Genomic DNA, 11,684 nt, shown 5'->3' on the forward strand with positions numbered 1-11,684 from the left:
CAAACCTGGTGAAGACTTACAGGAAACGTTTGACCTCTGTCCTTGCCAACAAAGATTATGTTACAAAGTATTGAGTTGAACTTTTGTTACTGACCAAATACTTATTTTCCACCATAATTTACAAAAAAAAAAAAAAAAAAAAAAACAAATCTTAAAAAATCCTACAATGTGATTTCCTGGATTTTTTTTTTTTTCTCATTTTGTCTCTCACAGTTGAAGTGTACCTATGATGAAAAATTACAGACCTCTCTCATCTTTCTAAGTAGGAGAACTTGCACAATCAGGGACTGACTAAATACTTTTTTACCCCACTGTAGCAGACAAACACAGTGATATTTGAGAAGTGAAATGAAGTTTATAGGATTTACAGAACATGTGCAATAATTCTTTAAACAAAATTAGGCAGGTGCATAAATTTGGGCACCCCAACAGAAAAAAATACATCAGTATTTAGCTGATCCTCCTTTTGCAGAAATAACAGCCTCTAAATGCTTCCTATAGTTTCCAATGAGAGTCTGGATTCTGGGTGAAGGTATTTTGGACCATTCTTCTTTACAAAACATCTAAGGTTTGTTGGTTTCCGAGCATTGACAGCCCACTTAAAATCACACCACAGATTTTCAACAATATTCAGGTCTGGGTTACTGAGATGGCCATTCCAGAACGTTGTACTTGTTCCACTGCATGAATGCCTTAGTAGATTTTGAGCAGTGTTTAGGGTCATTGTCTTGTTGAAAGACCCAGTCCTGGTGTAACTTCAACTTTGTCACTGATTCATGAACATTGTTCTCAAGAATCTGCTGATATTGACTGGAATCCATATGACCTTCTGTTGTGTGGGCCGCTGAAGAGGAGGTACTGCTGGCCCACCACCACAAGATGGCGCCCTGCTTGAAGTGCGGGCTTCAAGCACGAGAGGGCGTCGGAGCAACCAGGAGTGACAGCTGTCACTCATCATCCGTACCAGCTGTCACTCATCCAGTACTCATCACCACCACCATAAAGGCCGGACTGCAACTCCACCTCCCTGCCGAGAAATCTGCTACCATTCAAGTAACTTCTCTGTTGACTTATACTAAGTAATAATCTGAACGTCTTTGCACCCGTTTTCCTGTGGTGTGTCCTTATCTGTGGGATTGGCGTTTGGTGTGATCAGCGACGGCTTCGCTTCACACCCCAACCAGATAAGTGATTAGACAGGAGCTGCACGAGTGTGTGATTGGAGGTGGAGGTTCTCCCTCCTAATTGTATACAGACTGTGGGATTACTGAGTGTGCGAACTCACACTCATCAGGACTGTCTCTGTTCTCTGCCAGCAGTACCGGGTCTGACTGCTGAAGACAGCGGCCACCTGGGGCGCAGGGCTTGGTGGCTCCGGTGTTCTTCAGCTCCGTTGGTGGTGGAAGCTGTGTGGGATCCGGCTCTTCTCTCGCCAGGCGTCTTCTATCGTCGAGCCTGCCCACACGTCACCTGGTGTATGATTGACAGTCACCATATTGTTATTGTCTGTACGTCGTTGTGCGATTCACAACATTAAATTGTTACTTTTGGCTTATCCATTGTCCGTTCATTAACGCCCCCTGTTGTGGGTCCGTGTCACGACACTTTCACAACACCTTCAACAAAATTCCCAGTACCTGCACTGACCACACAGCCACACAGCATGATGGAACCAAGCCCAAATTTTACTCCCCTGTACAGGGGAGCACTTGGTTCATTAATTACATGGGACTTTCTGCTGTTAGCTGGAGCTAAATCATTGTTACTGCCAGCAGTGATGAATAATACTTACTTTCTTGAAAAACCTTTGTATATCCATTCTGCAATGAATGTTCTTGCTCTGTGCGCTGGCTGCAGGAACACACGCTGCAAGCAAGGTTGCAGGGAAAACCAGGACTGGATTTTAAGAGATGTGGATGTTCTCTATATGAATAAGTGGAATGGATTGGATTACTGCGCACTTACGGGGCTCTCTATGAAGTGAAGGGAAACTGACAGATTTATGATCATATTTAAGCTAATAATGAGAGGTTATATGATTGTTTATTTACACTCCTATTCTAGCCACATTATATTGAATCAGTCAGCACTTTTTGTAAAAAAACAACAAAAAAAACAATAATAATGAAAAACACAATTATTTAGGGGGGCTTAAAAATATTTTAGGGGTGCTTCAGCCCCCCTAAAATAGGCCTAATGACGCCACTGTTTTAGTGTGTGAAAATCTCTGCAAACAAGATAGGACTCACAAAAAAGGTACATTTTTTAACAGTAAGCACTGAGCATTGCATCATTTTAATTCGCAAAATGGCGCGTATTGTGCAATTTGAGGTCATGACCACCCGATTGCACAATATTGTGTGTGTTGATGCACATAGGTGAGGTTTGGATTTCCAACACAATTTATCAAAGTTAAAAGGAAATTTTGCATGTTCTGATTGCATCTGTACACACATCTGAAAATCAACTTTAGTTACTTTAGAATATGTGTGCCAAATTTCATGTTTTTAATCACAAAAATTCACAACTATTTTGCCTATCTATTGCAATACAGTGCCTCAGTCGCAAAAGGAAGCCACTTCATCTGCATTCTCTGTCTACCCAGATGAAAATGGGCAGTGGTGGGCACTGTTCTGCTAAACTGCTAACCGCTAATTATCGAAGCTAATGTTTTCATTCATTATTGGATTGGCTTGTCAAATAACTTTGAAAACCATCAGCGGAATAATTATCTTTCGATAAATTTTGGTCCAATAAATTTTAGACTGCTTACATATTTTTGCAAGTGTGGTGAACAAAGCTTAACAGTTATAAACACTGATGAAGTCTAAACTAAGTTGAGTACCTACCTGTTAAATGTTTTGTAGGAGATGTGTAGATCTGTTCTCTACAAACACATGAGAGATGGTTCCAGAAAAACCCACTCTATCCTCTTCAGGTAAAAGAAAACTGATCACAGAAAAGAGAAAAGCTTATTTCTTTTGACCCCATTCTGATAGGCTGGCAATATCACCCAAGTCATCTAGAGGCATACAGTTTTAACTTATGGTCAAAATTTTAACCAAACTAATTTTGGACAAGTTATTTCAATTAACATCACGTCTGAAGTTTTATAAAGTGAAAATATCAGATATATGTTTTAGTTTTATAAAGTGAAAATATCAGATATATGTTTTAGTTTTAAAGTAATGCACTAGTTTTAAATGTTTTAGTGTGGACATGCTGTGTCCAGGTGCATTATGGGTAATCTCAGTACATTCACGACAGAAGAAATACATTTGAGACGCTCTGATCAGGCTCCACACGGACAACAGCATTAAACTCTTTGTATATTGTGCCTAAAACTCTCGTGAATATTTTTTCTAGGTTTATAAAGGTTGATATTGCATGTTTTATGTGCAAATGCCAGAAGCCCATTTTGCTTCTCCATTATTTTCAGTTGGAATCATTGCAATCGATTCCTGTTTGCTCTGCTTATCCTGCTTATGTCAAACACTGTCTGTCATCTTTGTTACAGAGATATATATATGTCTGAAATTCACTTTGCGTTTATTAAATTCCACGTGTCTTAAAAGTAGCAGACACGGATTATCTGGAATTTTGTTTGGCAAGTTTTCACGGTCTCTACTGCCATCTACTGGCCAGTCATGTTCATGGCAGTATCAGCGTTTAGATGCCAGTAGATGGCAGTGTTCTATTTATTTTGACCCTGGTTATATCAGACGGTTGTCGAACTTGACTTTTTGCAAATGGCTTTATTTTATTTTTTAACAAATAAAAAAAAGGCATATTTTACAAACGCACATTTATATGTAAACAGCAACACACACACCTCACATTAACGTGTTGGTTTTTACATAGAATGAATGAGTCAACCAATCAGTTAGCGGAGGCTCATTTACCCATAATCCCTTTGGCACCTGTCTGTTTGTTACAAAACTTCAGAATTAGTGCATTATTTAAAATTAAAAGATAGGTGTTATATTTTAACTTTGTACAAATGACAGAATTGACATTAATGGAGTTATTCTATCCAAAATAATTTGATGATTTTTAAATCAAAACCATAACTCAAAACTGCTTTATTTTCCAAGGCCTCTGCATCACTGGCAGAGCTGTATTCAGTTAAGGAATAATGGTTTGTTTTATGTGTGTGTAGAGTTTAGCTCCTCTCAATTGCCACACAGCTGCAAGTTATGTAATAAACAGGAGCTTCCAGCAGTGGGCAGGGTGCACAAAGACAATTGCTGACTCATTGTTTGGGTGCGTGGTTGCTTTTGCTGTTACTGGAAGCAATTGTGGTGTTAAAACTCAAGATCAGCTTGATTGAAGTTACAAATGTATTGGAAGCAATACTGAAAATTATTGGTTAGCTGTAGTTTCTGATAAATTTTTGGGTGGTTTATCGGTATAGTTTTATAAAAGATAACTTTTCAGTTAGCTGGTTCTCTGTTATCAAAGCTAACTTTTTGGTTAGCTGTGCCCACCACTGGAAATGGGTTCTGTGCCAGATCTGGTGTGGTGACCCTGAAGGGGCCAAAAACTAAACAAACCAAAAAAAATTATACAGGTATTATTGAATTCCCTTATAAACACACAGACTTTCTGTATGACCCTGACAGTTCATAGAAATGTCCTACATGAACTCACATCACCCAAAACCCAGTGGACGTGTGTGGAGACAGAAACAGGTGAAGTCTTACATTTCAACCATTTTAATAATAACAATCAATACATCATTTGCATGCAAATAAAACAGCAACAAAGGTGCAGTTGGGTATTTCCTCTGAAAATGTCATGAGCTGCCTGCAGCGTTCATATTTTGCCACAAGGGGCAGCATCATTAAAATCAGCTTCGATTTCACAGGTCTGGTTCCAGCCGCCTGCTGATCATCCAAGTTCAACTGAAAAACATTTTTAAAAATTAGGAATAAGACTCAACTCAAAAAAAGAACCAACAACAGAAAAGAGCTTCAACAGTTTGTCACATACATCAGTGTGGAGATGACGCATCCTCTACTGCCGTGAACTCCACTTTCTGAAAAAGTCAAAGAACAAAACTGCAATTAATCTTCACCAAACTGAGTTTTGCTTTGAAATTTAAAAACACATTTTCTTTCAAACATTGTCAGGATGATGAGCAATTTGACCGAAAGAGGATTTTTCTGCTCCTACAGACCTGTTCAGTCACAAACGTGGAGATGTTTTGATCTTCAGGCAGGAATTCTCTCCAGTTCAGGTCGGCCTCCTTCCACATCGCTCCAACTTTTTGTGGGGTCTTTAAAAACATGAATAAAAATTTTTAAATTATGTGGTCGTACAAACTTACCAAGAAACATGGGTTATGTGAGGCCATGAGTGTGAGAAGATAAGATTTGTGTTCCACATACCATTCCTGTGCAGAGCAGCTTGAGGATCTCAGCCAGCAGCACACCAGCCTTTTCCATGGGCACAAGAGGCTTAGAGATTGCCCTAAACACACAATTCCACAATGAAGTTATTTCAGTGTGTCCACGTCAGAGTGCATCCGAGTTTTCCGGAATAGCGTCTCAGTACAACTTGCGTAGACCTCGGAGGGAACTCAGCGTAGGACTTGGCATACATTGCATCCGGAAAGTGTCACAGTGCTTCACTTTTTCCACATCTTATGTTACAGCCTTATTCCAAAATGGATGAAATTATTTTTTTCCTCCTCAAAATTCTACACACAACACCCCATAATGACAATGTGATTTTTTTTTTTCATTACGGGGTGTTGTGAGTAGAATTTTGTTGGAAAAATTAATTTACTCTCTTTTGTAACAAGACTGTAACATAAGAAAATGTGGAAAAATGAATCGCTGTACATACTTTCCAGATGCACTGTAGATCAGCACAAGTTGGGAAAGGTCAGTTAAACTTGTACTGGTTTTCGGGAATTCAGTCAAATCCAAATGAACCTGGTTTAACTTGTACTCAGCTCGGGTAGCTCAGAGTCAGCTCGGTGAAACCTGATACTTAATTTTTTACGTGGAATTCACCCAGAAGATATGCCCAGTCTTATCCTGGATTAACTAACTTTCCCAGAAAACTGCATGGAATCCCTTAATGCCTTTAACTAGTTATTTTAGAGGGTAAAAATTAACAAGTTATGTTGTATAAACACATATTTATAATCTTCATTTTATGAACAGTTCATCATTTGACAAGATGAAGGTCCGGCACTTTATCTCACCTGAACAGTTCTCCCATTAGGACACCTCCCTGGCGGAGCACGGGACAATAATTTGTGCCAGGTAGAGCCAGATGTATGGAATGTCTACTGCCATGTCTTCTGCTATTTCCAGGATCTCTTCTAGCCTAAAAACACAATGAATGTGTTTGTCTGTCTATATGTGGCCCTGTGACAGACTGGTGTCCTGTCCAGGGTGTATCCCCCCCCCACCCCGTGACCCTTAATTGGAGTAAGGTGTTGAATATGAGTGAGTGAGTGAGTGAGTAAATTGTGTCTTAAAATTAAATAAATGGTCCACAACTGTGGGGGAAGCATTTCTTTTTCAGGTTCTCACCCTTTGTAGTACTGCTCCTTAGACAGAGTTCCTGCATTGATAAGTTGGCTGAGCAACAGGCCCATCTGCTCCCGGGCAGTGGCTTTACGATCCAGGGTTGACTCCACGCCACTTCGTACAAATATGTGGAGCAGGGAGGCGCTGTTGAGCTCTTCCACACACAGTAATGCCTCCTATAACGGCAGAGGAAGAAAAAGAGAGAAGCAGGTCATCTGAGTGGTGTCATATTCCAACATTTCTAACACCTGTGTTCCATGTGAGTGTGCACGGTGCCACGTTTGTACCTTCATGTCACCCAGATGGAGGTATTCTTCAGTAATGGCAACTGATTTCTTCTCCACCTCCTCTTTTGTCATGGCAGGTTTAGGAGGAGGAGTTGGGATGCTGTCACGTTTTTCTGCAGGAAGAGATAAATCCAAATAAACTCTTTGCTCTTAATCTTGACCTCATTGATGTTGAAGGTTCTCACACCATCAGCCTGTCCTCGGAACATCTCACTCCTCTACTTTAGCCACTATAAATATTCAGTTTAATGGTGTGGATTCTGTACCTGTGAGCTCCCTGTTTGGACCATTGTCCCTGCATCCTCGGTCCATGTGGTCGATTTTCCTGGACTCTGTGAATGCTGGGACAGGTTGTCTTCTTCTAGCTGGCTCCGCTTGTTCTTTCCTGCTTTCTTGCCAGCTGTTCTTGTTACGCCATCCATCCTGGTAGCAAGATCTTCCAAAGCTGTATCTGTCATCATAATGACTTCTGTCTCTGTACTGACCGAACTCACTCCTATTGTTCTGGAAATCATTTCTCCTCCAGCTATCTCCCTGGACACTTCCTGAAGAGTTTAGGTCTTGACACCACATGCTCTTTTCCCATCTGCTTCGCCCATCTTCTTCTTTCTTTGGCAGGAGCTCTGGGCTCTGGAGCTGCTCCTGTTGCTCCGCCATCTCTGCCTCTTTGTGGATTTGACTGAGTTTCATTGGACCCTTTTCTTTTCTGCGCGGCACCCACTTATTCTGTGGAGTCAAGATTGAGAGGGTCATTTAACATTTCTGTTCTAGTTTGTCATGTGATCAGTGCACACAGTGGAGCACCATTCTGATTGTGCGTGCACACGTTCTCAGCATTAGTTTCCACAGTTGACTGCACTTAACACTAATTCATAAAAATTGTGATCCACTTTGTCACACATTCTGCAAAAGTAAAAGGCACTCCTACCTTTCTTAGGTCTACAACATCTTGAAGGAGGCATTGTATCCTTGTGGAGGTCTGCTTCTTCTGGATAATTCCACTAATGTGGCAGAAATATTTATCCATTTGCACCTGTGAGAGAAATAGTTTTTGTTTGTTTTTTGTAGACAGATAAATGTTGAACTCAGTTAAGTTTGAATAAATAAATGATTGCATCAACAATGACTTTGTCCATGTTCATGCTGCAATACCTTGTTTTTCTCATCATCCAGGACCTTCCCAGCTGTGGAGAACAAGCTGCAGAGTCTTTCCAGGGAATCTTCATCTCCCCTACTTAGTAGTGTTCCTAAGCAGCTGTGGACGATGGTCTCAGAGCATCTGCAGCTTGAACAGCTCTCCAATAAATCTGACATTTCCAAGAGACTGACGACGAAACTTCGCCTTGGCCTCCTCCAGCTCCAGAGCAAAGATCTCCCGCTCCTCATCCTGAGGGCCAAAACAAGCATTTATACATCAAGTTTGATGTAATTGAATTACTTTATGAAAGAAAAGTGAAAAATAAAATGAAGCATTTCCTACATTTTTGGCAGTCTTCAGCTGCTCTTGCTTCTTGAGAAGAGCCTCGTCCGTATTCTGGTCCTTTTCAAATTCTGTCTTGCAGAGTGCAAGGAGCTGCTTGCGGAAGTTGACAGAACCACCTGAGGAAATGAAACAAATGACTTGTTTTATTTGAACATCACAATTTAACATTTAACACAGAAATATTCACAAGGAAAATAACTGGTCGAACAAAAATGGTTCCTTCATTTCCTCAGACTGAACAAACATTCAGTGGCTCATGGATGCATCATTCACATCAGTTCTGGGAGCGTGTCACCACATCAACTATCTACGTGGATTTTTCTGCCTTGGTCCTCAATTCTGAGGCACCTGCATATTGACTCATGGCCAGATAAGGATGTAAGATAGTCAAATGTCACAGCTGACACCTCTCCTGGAGATCACCTGCCCACAATGTTTGGTCACATGTTGTGTCCAAGTGTAACAAATATACAGTGGGACAGGAAGCAACACGACCACAAAAGCATGGACCTTCATTTCAACAAGAATAGGCAGAGCCTTCAGCATCTCCTTGGTTTTTGCTATGGATCACCACAGTATATGTGCCTGTTGATCTGGTACAAGTTTTATGCAGAACCCCCTTCCTGACACAAGTCCACACGACATGGACAATGGGCAGGGGTGGCTTTGAACCGGGAACCTTCCTCAGTGGAAACAAATGTACTGAACCACTTGTCCTTCACCACCTGTCATTTCAACAGCAACAAACAACCATAACATAATCATATCTTACCTCCATTAGGCGGTGGCACAAAGTGGCATAACACTCAGAGAAGTGAGGCTCTGAGATGGCCCTCTCGAAGATCAATTTCACGGCAGGCTCTAGCCTCTCCTCTGTGTCAATCTTGAGGTCTTTCACCTGGTTCAACAACCTCTCAAATTTTTCTGGCGTCAGTTTATTCAGGAGGCTGCGCAGGTTCCTCAACATCTGTTGAGTATTCTTCTTTTCAACATTGTCTTCTCTTTGGAGATAAGCAGGCAATCAGACATCCATAGTCTTATTTTGTTGGACGTCATTGTGACGGGATGAGATGTTGATTTGCTGGACGTCAATGCGACGGCATGAGATGATGATTTGTCGGACATCATTGTAACGGGATGGGATTGTTTTTCTTTCCCTCCAGTTCTCCTCCTGGAAGAACAAGATTCAACATTTAAATAAATCATTTAATTTAATAAATAATTCAACATTTTTAAAAGGAAGCCATATAACTGAAGAACTTTTCAGAAGATACTTGCCGTGCGCCATGGTTTGTCCACTGGCCGTCTTGCCACATTTGACACATATGGGCTAGAATCCTGCCCAAAACGCCGCTGAGCCGTGTTGGGAGGCCAGCGTTTAGGATTTTCCTCCTGAGATACAGTAAGAGGCAGAATGACTTCTTTGCACTCACACAAACACCAAAAGAGAAAATGTCCAAGAGCAACTTTTCATATTTAATCCAATAGGATCAAAATAGGTTCCATTCATTGAAGTTGAATCTCATATAATGTGAACAATATTGTCAAGGCAAAAGTTTTGAACACTTAATTTGTATTTCTCATGGGTCAGTTTCCAGCTGTGGATGATTAGCTATGAAATGTCACTGAAGACCCATCATCAACCAATCACAAAGCAGAACACCTCTTACCATGGATACAATCTCCTCAAATCGTCCTTCAGGTGTAATCAAACTATCACTGACAAACTGGAGGCGGAGCAGCGACCTCCTATCATATTTCAGCTTCTTGGTGGTGCACATGGCCATCTGTTGTCTAGACATCATCTGATCCAAACCGGACTTGCAGACTGGTGAATCACAACCTGTCTGGATGCTCGCAGCACTGATTGTTATTGTTGATCTGCAAGACAGATTAAGCACACAAGGAAAGAACAATGATGATCGTAACACTGTACAAACAATGATCTTGGAGTGTCTAGTTTGGTTGTTTTACATCAAGAAAGGTGAAGCAATTTGATCAGAGCCACTGCTCTCCCCCTGTCTGCATATATAGTAATGGTAAATGCCACACTGGCATAACCATTTCTGAACATTAATACCCATAAATGCAATTTTTTCTTGCAAGACAGAAGGTATGTAGTGCGTGAGTGAATGTGGTGTGTGTGTGACCCCCATCCGCCCTTCCCAATCAGCCTACATCATCCTACTCAAAGCCAACCGACAACTTCTATCAGGAAGGGCTGACCACCAAAACAACACAAAGACTGACAAGAACGAAAGACAAGTGATGAAGACAATAACTGACGTGAGACACAGAGGAGACGGGGCCCCAACCATACGACATACCATGACAAACAGCCACACATGAACAAACAGTGACAGAACAGTCTGTTGTCTAAGTAGTGAGCATCCATACCCTAATCTAGAACACCGTAGTGTTAATCCCCTTAAGAGCACCCAAAAACCGAATTGTGATGACGGCCACAAACAAGCAACCATCCACACACACACACTCAGAAATAAAGGTACAGAAAAGTAAAAAAAAAAGGTACAAATGCTCGTCGCTGGGGCAGTACCCCGAAGGAGAACAACCTTGTACCATATTAATGGGTACAAGTACCCCTACAGTTTGTGCCTTTTAGGTACAAATATGTTCCCTTCAAGGTACAAATCGCTCGTCGCTGGGATGGTACAGCAATGGTACCCTTAGGGTACAGCAATGGTACCCTTACCATAGGTACAGAGTTGTACCCTTTTATGAAACAATTTTGTACCTTAGCAATACATTTGTACCTTAATCTGCTGGTACAAAAAGGTACCCCATTAGATGGTACAAATTTGTGCTTGTTAGGGGTACCACCCCAGCGACGATGCCATTGTACCTATAAAGTGGCAAAAATGTCCTTGTTAAATAGAAATGAATGAGAGCAAACGAAAGCAATGTTTTGTTTTCCCACAATCAAATATTTAAAAGAAGTACAAATTTAAATACTGGGAAGTAATTAACTTCCAAACACCATAATTTTCATTTACAATAAACTTTTATTAATGAATAAAGGTTTTTTTGCATTTAAATCCCAAGGGAAAATTTAAAATGCTTAGTCTTATGATCTGTTAAGTAGAAAGAGACAACATCAAAAGATTAGCCAATACACAAGTGCTAAAATATTTGTACAATCTGAATGTCATTTTTAACTTCTTACACACAGTATTTCATTGCCACAAAGACATCACCATCAACTGCATATATATCAAGAGCATTAAAATCTAGCTCTGCCCCAGGCTGTATCACAGTCCATTCTTGTTCAAATCTGACTGAATAAGCATAAAAGTGCTGGCTAAAATACTTTGGAAATATCAGTTTTCCACAAAGAATCCATGTAGTGTC

General features: G+C 40.7%; 1 protein-coding gene across 1 annotated transcript; it reads right to left on the reverse strand.

The window, feature by feature from the left end:
* Positions 1 to 7,909: 7,909 nt before the first annotated feature.
* Positions 7,910 to 9,282, reverse strand: LOC117519724 (eukaryotic translation initiation factor 4 gamma 1-like). The gene is made up of 4 exons (XM_034180975.1): positions 9,088 to 9,282; positions 8,944 to 9,040; positions 8,313 to 8,431; positions 7,910 to 8,219 (listed from the first exon to the last, which is right to left on the reverse strand). The coding sequence occupies exons 1-4, from the start codon at positions 9,280 to 9,282 to the stop codon at positions 8,103 to 8,105; spliced, it is 528 nt and encodes a 175-aa protein (XP_034036866.1). The 3' UTR covers positions 7,910 to 8,102.
* Positions 9,283 to 11,684: the final 2,402 nt, after the last annotated feature.

The sequence above is a fragment of the Thalassophryne amazonica genome, chromosome 11 (genome assembly GCF_902500255.1).
Source record: "Thalassophryne amazonica chromosome 11, fThaAma1.1, whole genome shotgun sequence".
In the NCBI taxonomy this organism is placed as follows: domain Eukaryota; kingdom Metazoa; phylum Chordata; class Actinopteri; order Batrachoidiformes; family Batrachoididae; genus Thalassophryne; species Thalassophryne amazonica.

Bases quoted from the DNA above. Each gene is read 5' to 3' on its own strand.
- LOC117519724 (XM_034180975.1), bottom strand. From the start codon at position 9,282: ATGTTGAGGAACCTGCGCAGCCTCCTGAATAAACTGACGCCAGAAAAA. The intron at 9,041-9,087 runs GTAAGATATGAT...TTGAAATGACAG, and splicing joins TGTGCCACCGCCTAATGGAG to GTGGTGAAGGACAAGTGGTT. The intron at 8,432-8,943 runs GTCAGGAAGGGG...TCATTTCCTCAG, and splicing joins TCCATGTCGTGTGGACTTGT to GTGGTTCTGTCAACTTCCGC.